The 26,479-nt window shown below is 41.1% G+C and overlaps 1 protein-coding gene and 1 pseudogene across 8 annotated transcripts in view; one reads left to right on the forward strand and one right to left on the reverse strand.

The window, feature by feature from the left end:
• Nucleotides 1–41: 41 nt before the first annotated feature.
• The window catches only part of NUP98 (nucleoporin 98 and 96 precursor), a 120,425-nt gene continuing 93,987 nt past the window's right edge, over nucleotides 42–26,479 (forward strand). For 7 of the 8 annotated variants that reach the window (XM_028115820.2, XM_028115825.2, XM_028115822.2 and 4 more), the window contains exons 1-6: nucleotides 348–475; nucleotides 17,706–17,809; nucleotides 19,376–19,477; nucleotides 19,587–19,763; nucleotides 22,087–22,226; nucleotides 24,487–24,594. In XM_028115820.2, the coding sequence (XP_027971621.1) occupies nucleotides 471–475; nucleotides 17,706–17,809; nucleotides 19,376–19,477; nucleotides 19,587–19,763; nucleotides 22,087–22,226; nucleotides 24,487–24,594 (636 nt within the window). In that variant the 5' untranslated portion in view covers nucleotides 348–470. Of the gene's footprint in view, nucleotides 176–347; nucleotides 476–17,705; nucleotides 17,810–19,375; nucleotides 19,478–19,586; nucleotides 19,764–22,086; nucleotides 22,227–24,486; nucleotides 24,595–26,479 lie in introns of those variants that run through there. The other variant, XM_028115821.2, reaches the window with a different exon arrangement.
• Nucleotides 11,129–11,652, reverse strand: LOC114218651 (small ribosomal subunit protein eS10 pseudogene; annotated as a pseudogene).

Genomic DNA, 26,479 nt, shown 5'->3' on the forward strand with positions numbered 1-26,479 from the left:
GAGCCTCTGACGGCGGGCGGCGTGTGACGCAGTCGGGCCCTGTGCGCGCTGCGCCCGAAGCGGCGGTCGGTGGCGGTGGCGGTTTCGTGGCGGCCGCGCGCTGCTCTCTGAGCGGCGGGCGGCGGACGGGCCTAGTCCTTCACTCCTGACACTTCCCTTCCCCCGCCGCACCGCGGTAAGTCGGGAACCCAGGCGGTGGCGGCCCCGGACCGACAGGCTCCTCCTCCCCTCAGGGCGGGCGGGTGCGCGGGGCGTCCCAGGCCCTCAGCGCGGAAGTCTCGCGCCCCGGCGCGCACCTTCTGCCCTGAGGGAGGGGGCGGGGCCCGCGACGCTGCGGCCCCGAGGCTGGGCTCTTGGGCGATGGGAGAGAAGCGAGATCCGTGGAGTCTGTGCCGCGGGGTCTCCCCTGGCAGCCTACGCGGAGGGAGCGTCTGTGTATCTGGTGGTACTCTTTCGTTTGCCCGGCGGTGATGAGGTGAGCGGGCCCTTTGCGGGGGCAGCGTCTTAGGACCCTGAGTAGAGTCTCCCCAGCACTTCTTGACCGTCGTGCTGGATGGGCTTTGATTTGCCTTTGGCGTCTCCACGGGGGAAATTTGCAGCCCGAGGTTTAGGGTGGGTGGGTCGGGAGTTTGTTAGCTTTTTTTTAAAATAATATCTGAGAATTAAGGTCGGTTTAGTGGAGTAAAAGGTTATTTTCTGTCCTTCCACGTGTTCCATGTAAAACTAGATGAGAAAGATGGGATTTCTGGATTACTATAGCCATAGAGACCTTAGAAATTAAGCTAATCCTCCTACCGTACATCACGTGCAAGTTTTATAGATGGAGAAACTGAGGTCCAGAGAACGGACAGGATTAGCCAATACCAGATGTGACTCAGTCTAGGAATTTTTCTCCTGTATCACCCTCCCTGGGTGTTCCAGCCTCCCATTATTTGAAGGTTCTCTCTGGAGTTTGGGAGGGGGGGAGCATTCGGTAGTGAGAAGCAGTCTTCGATAGCGTTTCTGATCTGGTTGGTACCACTTCTGTTTGTGTAAAGGCAGAAGCTTCATTTGCGGTACCGTAACCTAAACCGTGAGAACTAAAAAGTTGGCTGAAGAAAGTGATGTAAATGTATTGGAAACAAATCCATAAGACTACATGTCTGGCTAATTTCCTATTCCAAATCTGAAATTTTTATTTGTGTCACCTGCTGGGGACTCAGAAGAAAGAATCCAGTTCGTGACTCATAACAGTATTGGAATAGGAAGCAGGAAATACAAAACTTTGGAAGATAGGGAGCGGTAATTTTGTGGTTCTCATACCTTGGAACTCATGGCTCCTTTGGTAGTGATTTCAAACTATTGTAGTAGGATCAGGTGAGAAAGTGAAACTATGGAAGAAGAAACTAACTGGAAGAAAGAAAAGAGCAGTGATCATTCCCTGTGACAGTCTTATAAATTCAGAGAGAAGTGCTTGTTAACTGGGTGACGGATGATATGTTTACTTGGTGGAAGAAGTTAGGATATTAAAAAACAAAACCAGAACTTGGACAAATTGGAGGTACTGGGAAATACTTTGATAGAATTATTTTTTCACTCTTCATTAAGATTTGAGGAATCTGAATTAAAAAAATGCCACTTTGCTCTGTTCACACTGGTCATATCGTCACTTTGTTCTTGTTTAGATGACAAAGCAAAAACTGAAAACTAGTGTGGTAAGAGCAGAAGAGTACGTATAAAACAAATGTGAACAGAGTATATTTTCTGTGACATTTTCTCAGTTCAAGCATCACCCTCTTCTGGGAAGCCTTTCCTGGCATTCTGTCTCCTGCAAGCTTCCATAACACTTATTTGATACTTCTATTTATAGCACAAATCATTTTGTATTTTAGCTGTTTATCTTATTAGGCTGTGGTAAAATATATTTGTCTTATCTTTTTTAAAGATTTATTTATTTTAAAAAGAGGGAAAGAGAGGGAAGCAGGGAAAGGGAGAGAGAGAATCCAAGCCGACTCCCTGCTGGTATGGAGCCATGTGGGGCTCAGTCTCACAATCCTGAGATCATGACCTTAGCCGAAATCAAGAGTTGGATGCTTAACCAACTAGCCTCCCAGGTGCCCCTGTCTTATCTTTGTATTCAGGTTGCTTGGCACATAGTAGGCATTCAGTGTTTACTTGAAGGGATAAACAAATATGGAACAGCTAAACCTAAAAATAGTCTATAAAAAGACTGGGTATATGTGTGCTCCGGAAAAACAGGGCCTAGATAAGAGGACTCATACCGTTCATACATTACATGGTACTTTGGTACCTGACTTTATTCATGTCTACTAGCTTCTAGATAGCTAAAAGCAAAAGAACTTTTAGGGAACCAAATTCACAGCTTGGAAGAAATTGGGTATATTATTTTATTGTGGTATTTTTATTGTAGCAATTAACCTAAGAAATAAGGGATACAGGTTGTGATGTTTAATTTCTAACAGAGTGCACATCTGTAATTACGCAATTTGTCGAAAGATTAGGGGACTAAGAAATTTTAGGAGATTTAACAATATAGGTAGTAGAGGTAAGGTATGTATACAGCGTTTCTTGAGAATTTGGTGCATTTCTTTGGGTTTGGAATTGAACCTAAGTATTTGGCATAGCATGTCTCTAGAGAGGATTTTTCAGCCTCTGCGCTGTTGACGTTTTGGGCCAGATAATTCTTTTTGTCTGGGAGCTATGTTTTGTATTGTAGGGTGTTCAGCAGCGTTCCCCACATCTACCCATTAGATATCCATAACACCCCCTCCCCGAGTTGTAATGATTAGGAAGGTCTCCAAATGTTGTCATATGTCCACTGGGAGGCAAAATTGCCCTGATTGAGAGATCACTGCTTTTGAGAAAACATTACCAATATTTCAGTAACGTCATAACTTTATCTTGCCTGGTGTATGCTTGTAAAGTCAGCTAATAAATTGCATCTTTTTTTTTTCAAGATTTTATTTATTTCACAGAAGGGGGGGAGAGCAAGCACAAGCGGGGGAGCCACAAGCAGAGGGAGAAGCAGGCTCCCTGCTGAGCAAGGAGCTGGATGTGGGGCTGTGGGGCTTGATTCCAGGACCCTGGGATCACGACCCAAGCCGAAGGCAGCCGCTTAACCGACTGAGTCACCCAGGTGCCCCTAATAAATTGCATCTTGATAAAATATCCTTGAAAAACCCTTAAGTTATCAAAATCTGGAATTGTTTCAGGAAGCTGAAAAGTTAAGAGTCCTAGAGTCTCTTTATTTTTGTGGTAGCTTCCCTTTCTCTGGGATAGAAATCAAGGTCTTGTTTGAAAGGGGATAGGCCATTGGGAAAATAAAGCAATATCTATTTCTCTTTTTGTGGAAGACGGCAAAAAGAGTTTGTAGTTGAATTGATGTAATTAAATGTGGTGCTGTGGGATTCCATTATCTTTCCATTTCACTGATACAGTTATATGCGTTGATCGGAGTCTTGTCCCATTTTACTGACACTGTGAATTGTCATATTGAAGAGTTTGTACTTAATTCAGCATAATTGAAGATTTGTAGTAGAGAAATAAAAATTATTAAAATACAGCTTTAGCTAAGTCTGATACTAAGAGTGAGTTTAAGCTGGTGGGTAGTAGGGTAAATTGGAAGATGTGAAACTCGAGTTTGGCAGATAAATTAGAAAACTATAGCAATAGTCTAGTATAGCAGTTGTCAAAATTTGAGGTCTTGGGGCGCCTGGGTGGCTCAGTCGTTAAGCGTCTGCCTTCGGCTCAGGTCATGATTCCAGGTCCTGGGATCGAGCCCCGCATCGGGCTCCCTGCTTGGTGGGAAGCCTGCTTCTCCCTCTCCCACTCCCACTGCTTGTATTCCCTCTCTCGCTGTGTCTCTCTCTGTCAAATAAATAAATAAAATCTTAAAAAAAAAAAAAATTTGAGGTCTTCGGACTCCTTTATACTTTTAAAAATTATTGAAGATTCCAGACAGCTTTTGTTATGTGGGTTATATCTACTCATGTTTACTATACTAGAAATTAAAGTTTTAAAAGATAATATTGACTTAAAAAATAAACTCATTTGTTAATATAACAATTTTATGAAAAATTACTAAAAAATTTAGTGACAAGGGTGGTGGCGTGTTACATGTTTGTAAATCTCTTTGATGTCTGGCTTAGTAGGAGATCACTGGATTTGCAGATCTTTTGCATTCACAGTAGATAAGTTGTTTTGGTTGAAGTATGGGAAGAAAATCCCAGCCTCATACAGATAAGTAGATGGAAAAGAGGATTTTTTTTTTAACATTTTATTTATTTATTTGACAGAGAGATAACCAGAGCAGGAACACAAGCAGGGGGGGAGTGGGAAAGGTGAGAAGCAGGCTTCCCGCGGAGCAGGGAACCCTGTGCGATGCCGGGCTTGATCCCAGAACCCTGGGATCATGACCTGAGCCGAAGCAGATGCTTAACTGAATGAACGACTCAGGCACCCCGAAAAGAGGAATGTTTTAATAACCTTTTCAGATAATTATAGATATTCTCCTTTGACACTACGCTCAAACGTTTCCTTCTTCTTTTTTTTTTTAAAGATTTTATTTCTTTCTTTTGACAGAGAGAGACACAGCGAGAGAGGGAACACAAGCAGGGGGAGTGGGAGAGGGAGAAGCAGGCTTCCCGCGTAGCAGGGAGCCCGACGCGGGGTTTCTTATCCCAGGACCCTGGGATCACGACCTGAGCCGAAAGCAGACGCTCAACGACTGAGCCACCCAGGCGCCCCTGAAGCCATATTCTTTTTTTTTTTTTTAAGATTTTATTTATTTATTTGACAGAGACAGAGATAGAGATAGTGAGAGCAGGAACACAAGCAGTGGGAGAGGGAGAGCAGGCTTCCCACCGAGGAGGGAGCCCGATGTAGGACTCGATCCCAGGACCCTGGGATCATGACCTGAGCTGAAGGCACATGCCTGAAACCATATTCTTGAACTTAGTCCAGTGTTACATTAAAATTCATTGGTTTGTCTTGCACTTTGAATGGATATTTACTCATGCATGATTTTATGACATCATATATTGGTTGTTTAGAAATCATTGGTTCACTGGGTTATGTAGCTCTTCCCAATATTGACAAATTTAATTATACAGTTGTTAACATTTCCACCCATCTCATCAGATAAGTCTTTTAAGAATGAGCTGACAAGGGGCGCCTGCGTGGCTCAGTCGTTAAGCATCTGCCTTTGGCTCAGGTCATAGTCCCAGGGTCCTGGGATCAAGCCCCACATCGGGCTCCCTGCTAGGCGGGGAGCCTGCTTCTTGCTCTCCCACTCCCCCTGCTTGTGTTCCCTCTCTCGATATGTCTCTATCTGTCAAATAAATAAAATCTTTAAAAAAAGAATGAACTGACAAGCTCATAGTGGCAGACATAATTCTAATTTTCCTTTCAAATCTGAATAACCGTAGTTTTGTCATTTATTCTCTGAAGTAAAAATGGTGTTCCATGAAAAATCAGCTGGTTCAGCGTTCTACAAAGTAATCACACAGGTGTTTTTCTTTGAGATAGCCCTTGTATTTCCATATACTGAAGTTCTTTTGAGTAGTTTCCATTTCATCAATAATCACAGAATATTTAAAAAATGTGTACTGAAATGTCAAGAATTAATACAATCGCTAATTTTTACAACTTCATCAAAGGCATTCAAGTGAAAGTGTATTTTTTGTGTGTGCTGTGTGTGGCAGTGAAGAATTCAGTGACTGTTTTATAGTTTGGGTCTTGTCCTGATTCATGCTCAAGGTCCAGCAGTTTTATACACCATTGCTTTTGGACCCCAGTGCTGAGGTTAGTATAGTTTAAAAAAAAAAAAAAAGGTAAATAATGTCTTAGTATTATTATGAGAATAGTTTTGACTTCATGGAAACCCTGGAAGAGGATTTAAGGACATTTAGGGGCCTTCAGACCTCACTTTCAGAATCGCTAGGAAGGACAGTGATTTTTCACATTGGTTCTTTGAAAGCACTCAGCTGGTAGGATTCTACTGTACCTGTTCCTCTTTACTTCAGCCAGAGCCACTTCTGCTTATGTCTGTTTTATGTATTGGGTTCCATAGCTAAAAATATTTGAAAACCACTAATTAAGGGAAGAAAGAATTGACTGAATTAGGACTCTTGTTCAGGAAGGGAACAGTTCAATCCTTCATGAATGCATGTTGCACTCACTCATCACATCATACCTTATTTATTTCCACATACTCTTTTGACAGAGACTTCTGGTGTCTACACACCTAAGCTTTCTTTTTTTTTTTTTTAAAGATTTCATTTATTCATTTGAGACAGATACAGAGAGAGAACACAAGCAGGGAGAGCAGCAGAGGCAGAGGGAGAAGCAGGCTCCCCAGCGGGGAGTCTGACGCCGGGCCCTGGGATCGTGACCTGAGCCGGAAGGCAGAAGCTTACCCATCTGAGCCACCCAGGCGCCCCCACACCTAAGCTTTCTTGGTGGACTAAGCTTCTTAAGAAATAGGTGAATGGATTTGTAGATTAAAGGTGACTTGCTGGGAATGAGACTAGGGATGTGAGATGAGTGGAAGAGAATGAATGATCAGAGTGACTTCAGTGGGTGTTTGTTTTTGTTGTTTACAGTGGTATTTTATGGTTGTATTAAATGGTCAGTAGAGGACATTGAAGTATTGGGAAATCATTTTATGTATGGTGTTCTAGCTAGGCATTGAGCAGTCAAGGCTTAGAGCGAGGGGAAATTAATGTACATTTTTCTAACAAAATATTGTAAAAATATTTGTTGAAAAGCTAAACAAAAACCTGCTTTTGGGTGTTGAGATTACTTTAAAAGATTTAAAAATCTTTAAAAACAAACAAACCTTTTGAGGAGCTGTAGTTAGAGGCATCTTTGTCCTTCAGTGTAGGCCGGAAAATCCCTGTTCAATTGTAGACATAGAGGTCTAAGAGATTGAATATCATGACAAGTACAGTTACACAGTAGCAAATGGCAGGGTTTCTTAAATTCCTTTTTAACTTTTTATTTTGAGTTAATTTTAGATTTACAGAGAATTGCAAAGATAGTAAGTGGTGGAGAGTTTTAAATAGAGATTTGTCTTGCTCCAAAGTTGATGTGCTCTTTTCACTACTTCTGTTTGTCAAATGAAGGTTATGTTAAGGGAATGAAAATACTACTCAGCACTCTGAGGAAAGGAGCTGTATTAAATAATACAGATTATTTTAAATTAATTTACACCCTAATGGAAGAAATTGAGCAAAATCCAGATGCTTTTGACCAGAGCAGCAAACAGTTCATACACTCAAGTGACAGGTATGACAACAAATATATTGCATAACTAAAAGCAGCTGGGAGGCATTAGTTTACGTAATCGGTTTGGAAAGGGGGAGGGGAAGGGGATGTGTTTTTATACTGATAAGAGTCTGAAGGGTCTAATCTGGGACACTGTGGAATAGTGAGGCTTGAATGGCAATTTTTTTTTTTTTAAGATTTTATCTATCTATTTGGGGGAGAGAGCATGAGAAGGGGAGAGGGTCAGAGGGAGAAGCAGACTCCCTGCTGAGCAGGGAGCCCGATGTGGGACTTGAGCCCGGGACTCCAGGATCATGACCCGAACCGAACGCATTCGCTTAACCAACTGAGCCACCCAGGCACCCCTTATTTTTTATGTTTATTTGTTTTTTTATTTTTAAGTAATCTCTACACTCAGTGTGGGGCTTGAACTTACAACCTCGAGATCAAGAGTCACATGCTCTACCCAGGTGCCCCAGCAATTTTTCTTTTCCTTTTTTTTAAGATTTGATTTATTATTGAGGCGCCTGCGTGGCTTGGTCCGTTAAGCATCTGCCTTAAGCTCAGGTCACAGCCTGAGTCCTGGGATCCTGAGTCCTAGGATTGAGCCCCACGTTTGGGCTCCCTGCTCACAGGGAACCTGCTTCTCCCTCTCCTCCCTGCTCCTGCTCTCTCTTGCTATCTCCCTCTCTCTCAAATACATAAATAAAATAAAATCTTAAAAAAAAAAAAAAAAGGGAGAAGCAGGGAGTCCGATGTGGGGCTTGATCCCAGGACTCTGGGATCATGATCTGAGCCAAAGGCAGATGCTTAACCGACTGAACCACCCAGGCGCCCCAAGATTTTATTTTTTTTACGTAATTGCTACACCCACCTCGGAGCTCAGACTTACAATTCCAAGATCCAAGAGTCACACACTCCACCAATTGACCCAGCCAGGTGCCCCTGAACAGCAATTTTTAGAAAGAAAAAGGGGCACCTGGGTACCCTAGCTCAGCGGGGAGCCTGCTTCTCCCTCTCCCTCTGCTTCTCCCCCTGCTTGTGCTCTGTCACTCTGTCTGTCAAGTAAATAAAATAAAAATCTTTAAAAAGCAAAAAAAGAAAAGGATATAGTTTTTAGAGAAAAGGGAATGTTCTAACAAAGGGAATGGCTTGATCTGGGATTGCTCATAGGAAGGACACAGTAAAACAAGAGGATAGGTGGTTTTGCTGGGATGTGATATTAGGTGATTAGGACTAAGCTAACTTGGAATTCTGCCTAACTCTCCCATCCCTCTTCTATTCAAGGCAAAAATCAAGTTATTTTTCCATTCAGTTTAACTGTGGATGATAATTCCTGCCTATTCTAGTATTTTTGTGAAGATTAGGTGAGAGGATATATGAAGTACTTCGGGAAGTACTAGTTCATTCATCTAACATTTATTATCTTTGCTCTTTACTGAGTTTGGTACAAAGGAACTCAGTGAAGTAGAGAGGAAAAATTACTTCCCAGTTGTGTAACTTTCTGTTGTCAGAGAGCAGCAAGCTTGCTTAGTCATTCAGATAGTGCTTAAAGTTCGCAATTGCTGGGTTGTTACCATCTTTCAGGGTCTCTCCACCACTTTTCTGGAAGAAAACTAAGGTTTGTCATTGTTCCCAGAGTTCACAAAGTGCACAAAAGTTGGATGTATATCAGTTTATTAAGCTTCATTTGGGATTGTTGGGGAATACTGGACTACTGATGTCTGTTATTAAGGCTACCTCTTTTTCTTATAGCTGACATTTTTTTGTTTTTTTTTTTTTTTTTAAGATTTATTTGCTGAGAGAGACACAGTGAGAGAGGGAACACAAGCAGGGGGAGTGGGAGAGGGAGAAGCAGGCTTCCTGCCGAGCAGGGAGCCCGATGCAGGGCTCGATCCCAGGACCCCGGAACCATGACTTGAGCCAAAGGCAGATGCTTAACGACTGAGCCACCCAGGCGCCCCAGGTTTTTTTTTTTTTTTTTGTCTTTTTTTTAAGATTTTATTTATCGATTTGAGAGAGCGAGAGCTTGCAAGGTGGGGGGAGGGGCAAAGGGAGAGGGAGAAGCAGACTCCCTGGTGAACTGGGAGCCTGTTGCAGGCTCGGGGCTCCATCCCAGGACCCCGAGATCACGACCCGAGCCAAAGTCAGTTGCTAAACTGACTGAGCCACCCGGGCAGCCCCTCTTGTATCTGACTGCCTGAATTACTAATTAGAAGATCGAGCACAGGGACTCCTGCATGGCTCAGTGGGTTAAGTGCCTGACTCTTGATTTGATCTCAGCTCAGGTCTTGATCTCAGGGTGGTGAGTTTAAGCCATATTGGGCTCCATGCTGGGTGTGGAGCCTACTTAAAAAGATCTGCAGAAAGAACAAAGTAAATTATTTAAGGGCATTGTCTCTTCCTGTATAGGACTATTTCATTTTAATTTTTTCTTTCTAAGAATTTTTTTTAAGATTTTATTTATTGATTTGACAGAGACACAGCGAGAGAGGGAACACAAGCAGGGGGAGTGGGAGAGGGAGAAGCAGGCTTCCCGCCGAGCAGGGAGCCTGACACAGGGCCTGGGATCATGACCTGAGCCAAAGGCAGACGCTTAACCGACTGAGCCACCCAGGAGCCCCTAATTTTTTCTTTCTTAATATGTCTTACAAAAAAATTTTTTTGCAGTGAGTATAAGTACATCCATCCATAAAGAAAATGGTTAATCTTTTCAGGAAAGTTCATCTAGGCCACATAAATTGTCATTCCATAAGAGTGAGCAGTTACCTTTCTGATGATTAGAACTGTTGTGTTTACCAGAGAAGTGTCTCTTTCCCCTGATAGTGCTGGATTAATACTGCCAAATTTTGGTTTTATAGCTTTCTTTTTTTTTTTTTAAAGATTTTATTTACTTGACAGAGCACGAGCAGGGGGAGAGAGAGGGAGAAGCAGACTCCCCGCTGAGCAAGGAGCCCGATGCGGGACTCGATCCCAGGACCCTGGGATCATGACCTGGGCCTAAGGCAGCCGCTTAACCGACTGAGCCACCCAGGCGTCCCTATAGCTTTCTTATTTATAGTGAATGTAAAGTCATTTTTCCCTTTAGTTGTCAGTGTGCTTTCTCTAGGAGTTCTGGGATCTGTATGCACAGCTAATAGTCAAAAGTAGCTTTGTGATCATGCTCAGTTTCACCATTTGTAAGATAGGGATCAAAATACCTACCTTTTTGGATTCTTGGGAGGTTTATATGAGATAATTTGTAAAATGTACTTAGGCCAGTGCCTGGGACATAGTAAGAATTCAAATGTTAGCTGGTATTTCCGTTTGGGCCAGGTTAATATATTTAAAAGGATAAAGATTTGAATGTGTGATATGCCTTAAAACTTTTTTTTTATATGCCTTTGAACTTGAATGGATTTAGAAGTTCCACACATAGCAATCTGTAGGATTACTCCCCCCTTTTTTTTAAGAGAGAGGGGGAGATTGCTAGCGTGAGGGGGGTGGGGCAGAGGGAGAGAATCTTTTTTTTTTTTTTTTTAAAGATTTTATTCATTTATTTGACAGAGACACAGAGAGAGGGAACACAAGCAGGGAGAGTGGGAGAGGGAGAAGCAGGCTTCCTGCTCTGGGAAGCCTGGTGCAGGGCTCGATCCCAGCACCCTGGGATCATGACCTGAGCCGAAGGCAGTCACTTAATGACTGAGCCACCCGGGCACCCTGGGAGAGAGAGAATCTTAAGCAGGCTGCATGCCCAACACGGAGCCAGACACAGGGCTCAGTCTTACAACCCCAAGATCGTGACTGAGCCAAAATCAAGAGTCACATGCTCTACCAACTGAGATAGCCAGGCGCCCCTACCTCCCCCCCCCCGCCGGCTACAAATTTATTCAACACAAAACATCTCCAACTTTACTGAGGTGGCTGAGCAGGTCCACGACCAAATCCGCCTCTAAACTGGAACTCAGTTGCTGACCCAGCCCTGGCCTCAGCTTTCTTGTTGGCACCAGGGAGCACAGCACTTCCCCTGTAGGTGTCTCTGTCAGCTTCCCCTCGTGTGAGTCTTGCAGGTCGCTCTCCCTCCAGACTTTTGGGCTGTGGTTGGCCAGTCTCAGGGCGGCTGTGGCGCAGAGTGGCAGGCACAGTATCAGGGGGCAGGTGGAGATAATCACGGAGATACTGGATGCCCTCGTTGGTAAGGTACCAGTAGAAATGTCTCCAGGTAAACTGTTGATTTATGTAGCCTTGTGATTTGAGAGACTGCATGGCCTTCATGACATGAAGGTTGGGCACGTTCTTGTCTGCCAGCTCAGGGTGTTTGGGCATGTGGACATCCTTCTTGGCCACCATCACTCCCTTGAAAAGGAGTTCATAAATGGCAGTTTGGTTCTTCTTGGGCATCAACATCTCGGCGGCTGCTATGTCTGGGGCTGGGGCTGGAGAGCTTTTTTTTTTTTTTAATGGAAAAATAGTGCAGATTATCTGCATCCTCTAGATCTTTTTTGTTGTTGTTGCTGGTAATAGAAGAAATAAACATGATGGAAAAGTTTGGGTCCTCTGAATTCTTTGCCCCAGATATCATTTACCTGCCTGCCTTTCTCCAGAGGCAACCACTTTCATGTATTTTTTCTAGTCTCCCTTTTTACTCTTACTATGAATAAGAGTGTATTGTCTTTTCTGTTTTACATAATCTGCCAAATGTATCTTTTTGCAATTTGCTTTTTTTCATTAAACATCTTTTACTTGAAATAACTCTCTAGGATAACTTTGTCCAAATATTCTGGTGGTGTCCTATTCTTGATACTGTATCCTGGCTACATAAGTAGCAGAGTGCCTTGGTTTACTTCTTTAGTTGGGTAATTTAAGGTTAATGACATCTACCTAATGAACTAATAAGTACATTTATTATATGCTTATCATATGAGGGAAGCTGAGCTTTGGTGTTAAAATACAAGGCCAGATAGGATGGGTACACAAATACCCATTCTTACCTGTGTACCTTATTTATCCTGGTGCTCATTTCCTCTCTTGTCTTTCTAGTCCCCCAAGGTCCAGTTCACATTCTAATTATCCCCACAAATTTTTCCTCATATTTCCTATTCACATTCTGACCTACATTTGACCTCCTGTTGTGCTTCCTGGCACTACTGTTCTTCCAGTTTTAAATGTATGGGTCCTTTCTCTGATTATATCAGAAGTTACAAACTCAAACTCAAAATGTTTTTCTGACCTAGCCCTATTTTAAATGTTATCAGCTAGTTTGAGATAATATATATGCATACGTAAACATTTCTGCATACATGCATACATATATATGCGAAATAGACCATATATATAACAAACCAAACAACTGTTTGCTGGTTGTATCCAGCCATTTTGTGATCTCTTCTTTTTGCAACTTCTTAATTAAATGACAAATTCTACCAAGAATCTTCCCTTTCATGGTTTCCTTTTGTTCTGAGAATTCATCACACTTGATTATTTTAAGTTAGAAGTTACTTCCTAAAATAACTTGATCAGGGGCCCCTGGGTGGCTCAGTCGTTAAGCGTCTGCCTCCGGCTCAGGTCGTGATACCAGGGTCCTGGGATCGAGCCCCACATCGGGCTCCCTGTTCCACGGGAAACCTGTTTCTCCCTCTCCCACTCCCCCTGCTTGTGTTCCCTTTCTCGCTGTGTCTCTCTCTGTCAAATAAATAAAATCTTTAAAAAAAAAAATAACTTGATCATACAGCTTTATTTATTTATTTATTTTTTAAAGATTTTATTTATTTACTTGAGAGAGAGAATGAGAGAGAGAGCACATAAGAGGGGGGAAGGTCAGAGGGAGAAACAGACTCCCTGCTGAGCAGGGAACCCGATGTGGGACTCGATCCCGGGACTCCAGGATCATGACCTGAGCCGAAGGCAGTCGCTTAACCAACTGAGCCACCCAGGTGCCCATATAGCCTTTGTTTAAAAAACACATTAATGGTTATTGTCATTAGTTTAGAAAGTGAGTACACTTGACCCTCCAACAACAAGGGTTTGAACTGCACATGTCCACTTACATGTGGAATTGTTTCAATAAATACGGTATAGTACTATAAATGTATCTTCTTTGTGACCTTCTTAATATTTCTTTTCTGTAGCTCACTTTACTGTAATAATGCAGTACATAATGTACATAACAAAGAAAATTTGTGTTAACTGTTTATGTTATTGGTAAGGCTTCTAGTCAACAGTGGGTTATTAGGTACTTAAGTTTTGGGGGCACCAGGAGTTCTAAAACCTGCATTGTTTAAAGGTCAACTGTATATGTTGCAGACCCTTTGTTAGTTTCTGGGATAGTAAACCAATGATACTGTCTCTATCCTGGAGAAGTTCATTGTGTATTGGGGAGGGTTGGATTTGAAAGGTTGAGCTCCTTGGAAGGTAGACTCTGAATTACAGGTAGTGTTGCATGAGTTTTGTTACAGAGTGCTTTGGGATCACCACCTTGGGAGAGAAGAGGAATGGGCTGAGGGAGAAATTGAGTTGTGATATTATCTTAATGAAGGCCTTACCCAATCCTGTGGAGAATGTGAAGCTGGGAACACCCTTTAGAATTAGATTAAGTTGGGGTGAAGGGCCCTGATTTTGCATATGGGCTATCCTAGGAAGAGGATATGACACTGAGCAAGGCAGCTCTTACAGTGGAGGCAGTTCTGAAGAGGATCAACAGCTGAGTGTTATCTTTTGGTAGTACTGCTCAGCAGCTGGGACTAGAAATCCCAGGTATTTGCTATTATCACAGTGTCCACCATAAAGAGTCAGAGTCAAGATGAATACTTATAAACAAATCATGTGTTGTGTAAGCTCGGAGGAATGACTAATTGCTAGAAGGAGCTATGAAAGCTTATGGAAGGGATGACATTTGAGCTTGAGCTAGGTTTTTTGTTGTTTAAGATTTTATTTGAGAGAGAAAAAGCACACATGCACACATGAGCAGTGGAAGCAGAGGGAGAGGGAGAGAATCTCAAGCAGACTCCATGCTGAGTGTGGAACCTGAGGCAGTGCTCGATCTCATGACCCTGAGATTAGGACCTGAACCAAAACCAAGAGGGATGTCAACTGACTGAGCCATCCAGGCACCCACTGAGCTAGGTTTTGAAGAATGAATTAGTAGGTTTGGAAAGGGAAAGTCTAGCAAATGGGACATTTTTCATTGAGTCACTGAGATTTCATAGCATAGTCAAGAAAATGATTTGTTTGAAGGACAAAAGGTTAACTGCATTAGCCATTCTTTAATTTCTAGCAATTATGATAAAAATCATGAGGCTGTTTCCAAAATCCTAGTTTATTTCCATGGTGATAATTTTTTTTTAAGATTTTATTTATTTATTTATTCATGAGAGACAGAGAGAGAGAGGCAGAGGGAGAAGCAGGCTCCCAAGGAGCAGGGAGCCCGATGCAGGACTCGATCCCAGGACCCTGGGATCATGACCTGAGCCGAAGGCAGACGCTTAACCATCTGAGCCACCCAGGTGCCCAATTTTTTTTTTTTTTTTAAACACTTATATCCCAGTATGCTCAGGCTTGAGACTAAGCCAAGCTCATCATGGCCAAAACCCCAAAAAGATAGGCTGAGCTTGAGTGAGAAGCTTTTTTTCCAGGAGTCCAAATTGGATTTGGTCCCTGCGTTGTCCCTTGTTCTTAGGTCTGGAACAGATGAAAAGAATTTCCTTAATACTAAACATGTTCTTGTTTGTTGCTTAGTATGTTCCCTCCTAGGATTGAGGGTGTCCATGGGAAGTCAGAGGATAGATTAAACTGGGGCTCTACCACTTCTTCTTTGACCTTTGGAAACTTGGTAAACACTTGATCCTGTTTTCTCATCCTTAATATACAGATAGTGATGCATAATATCATCATTTTAGGATTGTGGGATAATGTATAAGAGCTTATAAACTGTTAGGTGTTTCCTAGGATATTTTATTACTACTTAAAATCCCTCTGTGAAATATGTGTGATGTTAGGTTTTTATGTTAGGATAAGATTTTTAAATTTTTTACATTTTTTATGTTTCTTAAGATTTTATTTGAGAGAGAGAAAGAGAGAGCACAAGCAGGGGAGGAGCAGAGGGAGAGGGACAAGCAGACTCTGTGGTGAGCATGGAGCCCGATTTGGGGCTTGATCTCATGACACTGAGATCATGATTTGAGCCGAAATCAAGAGTCAGACACCTAACCGACTGAGCCACCCAGGCACTCCAGGATAAGATTAAAAAAAAAAAAAAAAGATTTATTTCTGTATCTTAGTGTGTACCCCAGAGAGAACATGGGGAGGGGCAGAGGGAGAGGGAGAGAGGGAATCTCAAGCTAACTTCCAGCTAACTGGGGAGCCCAGTGCGGGGCTCGATCTCACGACCCATGAGATCTTACCTGAGCCGAAATCAATAGTTGGATGCTCAATTGACTGAGCTACCCAAGCATCCCTGTTAGGATAAGAATATTAAAAAGCAAATTTTGATTGTTAGGAGCTATGGATTTGGTCTGTAGAACCTAGTGCCCAAATTAATACTAAAATCTTCAATATAAGGATGACTGTCACAGAGAAAAAACTATTACTTAGCTTCTGAATCCTGATGTATCTGCTGTATAGATGTCAGATGTACATGAACAGATTGCTGTTTGTGGGGATGAATAAGAAAATGGATGGCAAATTTAGTGTAATAACTATGACTCCTCACAGTTTTTGCTGCGCTGATGATGGGTCAAAAAATGTAGTCAACAGAGAGTGAAGTGGATGTGATGGGGCTGTGACTCAAGACAGCAGTATGAAAGAGATTGCAGTCAAAGTGAAATGGTCTAGACATCTAATCCCTAGCACAACTGTAAGTTCCAAATGAACTTTTTGAAAAACAAATACATAGATAGAGCCACAGAGGTCTAGACTTCTGTTAAGTACTTCCAAGAATATTTTCCCTGGAAAGGAGAGTCACCAGTTAATAGGGTAAAGGCTCAATCCGTACACTTTGTGACACCTGTTAAATTGAGAAGGCAGGAAACTTCAAGCAGATCTCATTACTAAAAGAGAAATGATGATTATATGAAATATAGCCTCTGGTTCCAAGAGAATGCATTAGAGTCACTTGAAGAGCCTTTCAAAATACAAATGTCTACATCCCAACCCTGGACATTTTGGTCCTCATTTCTAGAATGGGGCCTGGGGGGTTTTATTTTTGAAAACCTTGCTAGCTAATTCTGATATGGCTCTCTTGAACCACTGGTTTCAGTGAGCTTTGTTTAATTGGAATTACTAAATTCCCGGATGTTGGGATAAAGAACTAAGTATTGGAATTTTTTCCTGGGGAAGGTTAGGGGGACAGAATGTTGATTTTTGTAAAACCGTCAGGTATTTAGGGACAGCTTCATCTTTTCCAATGTTGCACAAAATGTTTTGGTTATTAGAATAACTGGAAGTACTGAAGGAACACTAGAACATTGTAGGGAGCACCTCTAAGTGTTTAATTCTATTATATGAATGGGGTATGATTTTACTAGAAGAAAAAACTTTTCCATCAATGTGTATATAATAGAAAAATCATCCTACATGTCACAAAATCCAGATAAGTATGATTGGCTATTTTCTGAGATATTTATTTATTTATTTATTTTTAAGATTTCATTTATTTGACAGAGAGACACACAGGGAGAGAGGGAAAACAAGCAGGGGGAGTGGGAGAGAGAGAAGCAGGCTTCCCGCTGAGCAGAGAGCCCGGTGCAGGGCTTGGTCGCAGGACCCCGGGATCATGACCTGAGCCAAAGGCAAATGCTCAATGACTGAGCCACCCAGGTGCCCCCTGAGATTTTTATTAAAAGTACATAGTTTACTCAGTGTTTTCTTGTCTGCTGGCTAAGTGGTAGCAGATATCTTAAGTTTAAGGAAAATTTATCAGAGGGACAGTGTTTACTTGTGAATAGACTAACACTTTTTTATGCAAATCTGGGGAGGGGTTAGAAACCAAACATTTATATTTGTTGGAACACTTTGGTCCAACTCATTAAGTGCATGGTTTAGATACTGGAGAGGAATCATTCATATGAGGTGGGGAATTTTCACCGAAGGCACTCAACACCTGAGCCACCCAGGCGCCCTTTCATTGTAATTTTTAATGGGTATTGTGGATAACCTCCTAGATCTGGCATAGTGGACCCAAAATCTTCATTAAAAGGGAACTTAAAAAAAAAAAAGTAAAAAAACTTTGTTTTAAATAAGGGATGATTGTTGGTGGGATATGAAGTTCAACCTTAAATTATATGGTACTAATAATTCAGCTCAATTTTAGAAGGTCTTTTATCATATAGAGTTTTAGGATACTGAATGAGAGTGAACATTATGCTATAGTTTGGATGGGACTAAACGTGTACAATGACATTTTTTGAAAGAATTACATTGTATTCTGTGGTCCTTAAAAAGGTGATAATTTTTTCTTCTTTCAGCTTGCTGAAGCAAAGACTCATTTTGAAGATGTTTAATAAGTCATTTGGAACACCCTTTGGGGGTGGCACTGGTGGCTTTGGCACAACTTCAACATTTGGGCAGAGTAAGTTTTACAAAAGAACAAAAGAAGGGGAAAAACTTAAGCTATTCTTATTAAGAACAAATCCATTCTGGTGGCTGAAATAAAAAACACAAGAAATAACAAGTGCTGGCAAGGATGTGGAGAAAAAGGAACTTCCTTGCTCACTGTTGGTGGAAATGCAGACTGGTACAGCCACTGTGGAAAACAGTGTGGAGGTTCCTCAGAAATTAAAAAATAGAATGAGCGTAAAATCCAGTAATTCCACTACTACTTATTTACCCAAAGAAAACCAAAATGCTAATTCAAAAAGATATATGCACCCCTATGTTTATTGCAGCAGTATTTGCAAGAGCCAAGATATGGGAATAACCCAAGTGTCCATAGACTGATGAATGGATAAAGATGTGGTATATATACAGTGGAATATTAATCATAAAGAGGGAGATCTTGCCATTTGTAGCAACATGGTTGGATCTAGAGGGTATAATGCTAAGTGAAATAAGTCAGAGAAAGACAAATACCATGATTCCACTCATATGTGGAACTTAAGAAACAAAACAAATGAAGAAAAAAGAGACCGAAAAACAGACTCTTAAATACAGATTCTGAAACTAATGTAACACTGTGTTAATTATACTTGAATAAATAAATTTTTAAAAAGAACAAATCATTCTGATAGCTTTAGATAGGAATTTTATTCATACTTTGGTCTTATAACAAATTCTCTTTGATCAATGACTGGATAAGATCTTGTTAGAATTTTCTAAGAAAATAGAAATAAGTTTGGAGTTTTCATGGTTTTTTGATCATTCATAGAAGGTACTTGAAGTACTTTTTTTTTTTTTTTTTAGAGCACACACATGAGCCCGGGGGGTTGGGGGAGAGGGGCAGAGAGAGAAAATGTTTTGTTTTTTTTTTAAAGATTTTATTTGAGAGAGAGAGAGGGCACAAGATGCGGGGGTGGGGGCAGAGGGAGAGGGAGAAGTAGATTCCCTGCTGAGTAGGGAGTTCAGCAAGGGGCTGGAGTCCAGCAAGGGGCTCGATCCCAGCCGAAGGCAGGCACCTAATGGCCTGAGCCACCCAGGAGCCCCTTCCTTTTGTTGTTGCTGAACATATTTCCTATCATAGAACTATGGAATTAGAATCTTGGTTGGAACCTGAACATGTGTATTCTGAAAAACCTTCCCAGGTCATTCTGATGTGCTCCCCTAAATAAGGATCATTCATCCCAGTGACTCTGGAATGTATGATGCCTAGAGAGAATTTAACACTTTAATTTTGATGACTTGACTTTTGTCTGTAGCTCACAGTCATTAGTTACCTTGGCACTCTTTTAACCTGTTGACATCTATAACTTTATTGAAAAGTCACACCTCTTCACTTTGTTTTTTTTCTCCTGGGACAACGAATAAAATGTCTGGCTTAATTTTAACTCTGTAGTTTGTAGTCTGATGGAACTTTGAAAAAATTATTTTCAGATTAGACCAGTGATCCTATTCAAACACAAAATGTTAAGAAATATTGAAATCCTTTTCATTAGGTCACCTGATTTAGATTTTATTTTGACCCTGGATTTTGCTTTTTCAGACACTGGCTTTGGCACTACTAGTGGAGGAGCATTTGGAACATCTGCATTTGGTTCTAGCAACAATACTGGAGGCCTCTTTGGAAATTCACAGACCAAACCAGGTAGGGGTTTTACTTGGAATACAGTTGGTTTATTTATAGCTGGTATAGGACTTCATTTAGTGGTTCCAATCCATCTCTTTAACTGTTTTTTTCCTCTCCATCTATCCAGGAGGATTGTTTGGTACTAATTCATTTAGTCAGCCAGCTACTTCCACAAGCACTGGCTTTGGGTTTGGCACATCAACAGGAACATCAAATAGCTTGTTTGGAACTGCAAGTACAGGGACCAGTCTCTTCTCATCCCAAAACAATGCTTTTGCGCAAAATAAACCAACTGGCTTTGGAAGTAAGTAGGACATCATTGGACTTTTGCATCTAATAGTTTGGTTTGCTTATTGAATGTACTCCCTCTTTTTCTTTTCCCTGTGTTCATTTACCTCCATTCTCCACCAGATGGCAAAAACATTGGGGAGAGGAAAACTTCAAAATGTATTTGAAAAGTTTAATAGGCTGGAAAGAAAGGGGCTATATCGCTCCAGGATTGGAAATCTAAGAAGCACTAGTATTCAAAGGATATGCAGAGGAAGAGGCTCCTGACATAGAATGACCAGAGAGTGGATGAAAAGCCAGGCCAGAGTAATGTCATAGGTGTTAAGAAAGGAGAATTTCAGGGAGGAATGCATGTAGTCAGCTATATTGTACTGCAGGGGCATCTTCTTCTTGCCTCTGTTTCACATTGGGTATAAGAGACTAAAGGATGAATAACACACTAGATGTGACATGGTTCTTCTTCCATTCCTTATCCATGGCAGATGTTTTGTTGTTTTATTTAAGTGGGCTCATGGAGCCCAACACAGGGCTTGAACTCACGACCCTGAGATCAAGACCTGAGCTGAAGTCAAGAGTTGGACACTTAACTGACTGAGCCACCCAGGAGCCCCATAGCAGATGTTTTTAATAGGTGATTTCTTTCTCTTTTAAGTCTAAATGTGGCCTGGGGATACTTGTCCACACAGTACTTGGAGGTAGCCACTACTAGTTGAACAGGTGTGTCCTGTGAATTGATACATTCACAGCGCAAAAGCATAGCAGAATGAATAAGTTAGCCAGCTGTCAATATTTCACAAAGGGAAAGTTGTGGGGGGGGCACCTGGGTGGCTCAGTCGTTACACCTGCCTTCAGCTCGGGTCATGATCCCAGGGTTCTGGGATTGAGCCTTGCATCGGGTTCCCTGCTCTGCGGGAAGCCTGCTTCTCCCTCTCCCACTCCCCCTACTTGTGTTCCCTCTCTCACTGTGTCTCTCTCTGTCAAATAAATAAATAAAACCTTTAAAAAAAAAAAAAGGAAAGTTGGGGGGGTATTGAAATATTTAACCATAACAATGTAAAATGCAATCTAACATGCTAATTCAAAAGAGATCTGACTGTTTACTTGAAACCATACATTAGGGCATTTTTTTTTTTAAAGATTTTATTTATTTATTTGAGAGAGCGAGAATGAGAGAGAGTGAGCACGCACATGAGGGGGGAGGGTCAGAGGAAGAAGCTGACTCCCTGCTGAGCAGGGAGCCCGATGACTCGATCACTCGATCACGGGACTCCAGGATCATGACCCAAGCCGAAGGCATTCGCTTAACCAACTGAGCCACCCAGGTGCCCCAGGACATGTATTTAGAAAAGAAATAGTTGGCCAGTGTGAAATCTGATTCCTCTTAAATTGGTGATTAGGATGTCACTTACTATTAAATATTGGCAGATAACTTTATTGCTTACTGACATTTCTGTACCCTGTGTATAACTTCTTGAGAAGTAACATCTCTCTTTGAAAAATACATTCTTTAGATAACAGTTAAATTCACTTTTTTTTTAAAGATTTTATTTATGTATTTATTTGAGAGAGAGAATGAGAGGGAGAGAGCACATGAGAAAGGGAGGAGGATCAGAGGGAGAAATAGACTCCCTGCTGAGTAGGGAGCCCGATGCAGGACTCAATCCCAGGATGATGACCTGAGCTGAAGGCAGTCGCTTAACCAACTGAGCCACCCAAGCGGCCCCAGTTAAATTCACTTTTATGTAATTTTTTTAAATTCAGCTTTTTGGAAAAGTGAGGCAGTCGGGATTTATTCTAAAAAATAACATGCCTACTAATTTTTCTAAATTACTGGGCAATATTTTATAATAATCTGTTTGGTTGCCCTAATAGGATCATTTGTATGTTTTGAACTTTTTGGTTTTGTTTAGGTGTTTGTCTTAATGTATGTAAATAAAATATACTGTGACCCCTTTTGAAGTCTATTGTGATGTTTTCAGACAGACACGTTCATTCAGCATGGAGTCTTATCAAGAAAGGAGAAATGAGATAAAATTTATGATGAAATAGAGTACTGTTTCTTTTCACCTGTCTTCCAGGTTTGCCCAACAAGAACTTTATAATAGACGCCTAGCTGACAAAGGGATTCAGATTTTGTTTCACTTCAAAGTTGGAAACCTAGAATTATGTATGTGTCTGTATGAAGCAGGTTTGAAGGTACTTGCTTGGGATATATGAAAGATAGAAAATTTGAGGATGTGAAAGTAATGCTGCTATGGTTCCAAAGCCCAGTTCCAAAATATCTTATAGATTCTTAAATTCTTAACTGTTGCCATCTCATTTTTCTTTCTAATTTACAGATTTTGGAACAAGTACTAGCAGTGGGGGACTTTTTGGTACTACAAATACAACCTCCAATCCTTTTGGTAGCACATCTGGCTCCCTCTTTGGGCCGAGTAGTTTTACAGCTGCTCCTACTGGGACCACTATTAAGTTTAATGTAAGTATTTTCTCCAGTCTTTGTGGAATATATTACTCTTCCATTTGTATAGCTCTTTGCCAGGATGAAGGGTAAAATTTCTCCTTTTTCCAGTTATGCAGAGTTTAGTCTCACTCTTCTTGAAAAATGTGTTAAGAACAAAATCTGCAAATATTTATATAGTAGGTAGGAAAGTCATGAAACATAAATCTTGATTATGTGTATTTGAATCATGCTCAGTCCAGTCAAATTTATATCCACAAGGTTGATTACGATAGGTAGTATGAGGTTGAACTTGTATTTACTGCATTCATAACTTGGCTCTGAATGGTCAGCATTCCTTATATATATAAAGGAATGAGGGGGCAAACTAAAAAAAAATTATTGAAAATAGGGACTCTTTCAAGACAAAATCAGAGAGGGAGACAAACTATAAGAGACTCTTAATCATAGGAAACAAACTGAGGGTTGCTGGAGGGGAGGAGGGTGAGAGGATGGGGTAACTGGATGATGGACAGTAAGGAGGGCACATGATATAATGAGCACTGGGTATTATATAAGACTGATGAATCACTGAACTCTGCCATCTGAAACTAATAATACACTATACGTTAATGAATTTAAATTAAAAAAATAGTCTTAGAAAAGAACAGGGCCTCTTTAAGGAGATACATGGAATAACTCATCAATATTCCATGTTCCAATGAAAAATAAAACTTCTCTTGATGAAATGGCAAAATGGGGCAATAGAGTTTGATGTTTTCTTTGGCTATTTTGAGAGAACTTGATAGAGGATTAGAGTGGAAGATTTGTTAATGAAAATGTATGGAATACTACTTGATACAAGATACCACTTGATGTGATTGGTTGGGAGATACTTAGAATAGGCTCGAGGTGCAGTAAGCCTAAAGAAAATCTGGCACAAATAGGTCTTGGCTTAACTTCTTGTTAAAATTTACTCTAGGAAATGAAGAATTTCTTAGGCAAGGTGGCGAAGTCATAATTTAAAAACTGAACTTTATTTTTATTTATTTTTAAGATTTTATTTATTTGAGATAGAGCATAAGCAGGGTGGAGGGACAGAGGGAGAAGGAGAAGCAAACTCCCTACTGAGCAGGGAGTCTGATGTGGGCCTGGAGCCCGATGTGGGGCTTGATCCCAGGACTTAAGAGATCATGACCTGAGCCAAAGGCAGATGCTTAACCGACTGAGCCACCCAGGCGCCTCAAAACTGAACTTTAGAATTTAGAAACATACTGAATTTAGAATCCTAAATTTAATATAAAATTAAATATAAATGATAGTGAAAAATACTGTGTGTTATCTCTTGGAAAGTACAATAATTGAGAAAACGACAATACCTGTAGAAATCTTTAGTTACATATTGTGCCTTTTTCCTCATAAAGTTATAGGGAAAAAGCCAGGCTTCCATATTTCTTAAATGCAACACTTGTAAAGCAGACACTTCAAAAAATTAAATAAAATAAAGCAGACACTTTAGAGCAGCGTAGGGGGCAATTAAGCCTGAGTAATACAGGTTTAAATGTACATGTTGGGTAAATTGGATAAAGTTTTTCTTATGCAGGCGATCTTAAGTGTATTTTACTTATTTTATTTCTTTTTTTTTTTAAAGATTTTATTTATTAGAGAAAGAGCACGAGCAGGGGGAAGGGGCAGAGGGAGAGGGAGAAGCAGGCTTCCTGCTGAGCAGGGAGCCACTGTGGGGCTCAATCCCAGAACCTTGGGATCATGACCTGAGCCAAAGGTAGATGCCCAACCAACTGAGCCACTCAGGAACCCCTTATATATTTAAAGATTTTATTTATTTGAGAGTGAGCATGTGTGCATGAATTGGGGGAGGGGCAGAGGGAGAGGGAGAAGCAGACCTTGCTGAGCAGGGAGCCCGACGTGGGGCTCAATCCCAGAACCCTGAGATCATGACCTGAGCCAGAGGTAGACACATAACCAACTGAGCCACCCAGATGCCCCTTAAGTGCATTTTAGTAGATAATTAGATGTCTTGGTTATGGGCTTAATATCTGTAATAACTATTACTGATATTGATTTATTTAGATAACCTTGATGTAAGGAGAGGAGAGATCAGAAATGCAGTATATTTAATTAAGCACCCTTGAAACTATCTCATTTGGCAGAAGACCTACAGAACTAGTTACTATAGAGTTCAGTGGTTAAAGAATTGTGTCTGTGAGAGTAGGGATTTAGAGTTTGGACTTAAACATTTGCTTCAGACTTTCAAATTTGCCTTTATCTTCCTTTGCAGCCTCCAACTGGTACAGATACTATGGTTAAAGCTGGAGTTAGCACTAACATCAGTACCAAGCACCAGTGTATTACTGCTATGAAAGAATATGAAAGCAAGTCACTAGAGGTCAGTGAAATGCAATCCAGAAATATCAGCCTAACCTTTTGATTCTGTTGGAAAGCAGGTTTTAAAAATGTTTTGATTATTTTTAGGATCATGTGGTTCACATTGGGTGTATGTAAAAAACTAACAACACTTTTTTTTTTTAAGTAAGCTCTATGCCCAGTGTGGGGCTTGAACTCACGATCCCAACTGAGAATAAGAGCCACATGCTGTACTGATTGAGTCAGCCAGGCGCCCCACAGCCAAATTATTATTTTTTTTTAAATTTTATTTACTTACTAGAGCATGCAAGCACAAGTAAGCAGGGGAAGGGGAGGGGCAAAGGGAGAGGGAGAAGCAGATTCCTGGCTGAACAGGGAAGCTGATGCAGGGTCAGTCCCAGGACCCTGAGGTCATGACTCAAGCTGAAGGCAGACGCCTAACCAACTGAGCTACCCAGGAGCCCCCCCCAATTATTTTTTTAAATTAATGTAGTATTTATACATATTTTAGGCAGGGCAGTATTCAGCTTGTAAGTACTGCTATAGTTTTTTTTTTTTTATGAAGAAATTTTTATTTTTTTTTAAGGTTATTTATTTATTTGAGAGAGAGAGAGAGAGAGAGAGAATGAGAGATAGAGAGCACGAGAGGGAGAGGGTCAGAGGGAGAAGCAGACTCCCTGCTGAGCAGGGAGCCCGGTGTGGGACTCGATCCCGGGACTCCAGGATCATGACCTGAGCCAAAGGCAGTCGCTTAACCAACCGAGCCACCCAGGCACCCTGGTATAGTTCTTACTAGGTAGTCTATTGTAATAGATTTTATGTTGCTCACATTACACTGGGCAGTGTGTGTGTACATGGCATGCATGTTTTTTTTTTTGTTTGTTTTTAATGATTGCTTTTTTTGCGGAATATTCCACAACTCTTTTTTTTTTTTAAAAGATTTATTTGAGAGAGAGAGAGAGAGTGCACACATACAGAGGGAGAAGCAGACTCCCTGCTGAGCAGGGAGCCCGATGTCAGGCTCAATCCCAGGACCCTGGGATCATGACCTGAGCTGAAGGCGGATGCTCAACCACTAATCTCCCTAGGCACACCCCATGCACATGTTTCTAATAAACTGATGAAAAATCATAAGTGTTCCACATAATGAGTTTTCACGAAGTGAACATACCCATGTAACCAGGATCCAGATTAAGTCACAGAGCATTACCAGCATTCCTGATATCCCCCATATGCCCTGCCTCCCTAGTCATGATTTCTGCCCCCTTCTAAAGGTATCACTATCATGATTGTCCCTGTTTTCCTCATTTCAGACTTTATACAGATGAAATTTTACATTACATACCTTTAAGTCTGTTTTTCCACATTGTGGGATTTATCCATGGTGTTGCGTGAAGTTACAGTTTGTTTCTTTTTTTTTTTTTTTAAAGATTTTATTTATTTATTTGAGAGAGCGAGAGAAAGGGCCTGAGAAGGGACGAGGGTCAGAGGGAGAGGCAGGCTTCCTGCTGAGCAGGGAGCCGGACATGGAACTCGATCCCGGGACTCCGGGATCATGACCTGAGCCAAAGGCAGTCGCTTAACCGACTGAGCCACCCAGGCACCCCAGTTTGTTCATTCTTATTGGTGTGTGATAGTGTCTTGTATATTTTGAGTGTCAACCCTGATTGTAACTATTGCTTCCTCTACATCCCAGACTATACTTGCTTTATTGGAAACACCCTGACTTGTGGCGCAGAACTGTTAATGTTAAACTTCATCCCTTCTTTCCCTAATTTTCTGAGACCTCTCACCCCATCCCAGAATCCTTGATCTTTTAGCTAATTTTTACATTTGGGGTGGGAGTAGATAAAATTATATAGCATTCTACTAAAAGAAAGTACTACTGTTTACAAAAGAAAATTAAA

The sequence above is a fragment of the Eumetopias jubatus genome, unplaced genomic scaffold (assembly GCF_037043125.1).
Source record: "Eumetopias jubatus isolate StellerSeaLion01/CBP00866 unplaced genomic scaffold, mEumJub1_p1.0 scaffold_13, whole genome shotgun sequence".
Lineage (NCBI taxonomy): Eukaryota > Metazoa > Chordata > Mammalia > Carnivora > Otariidae > Eumetopias > Eumetopias jubatus.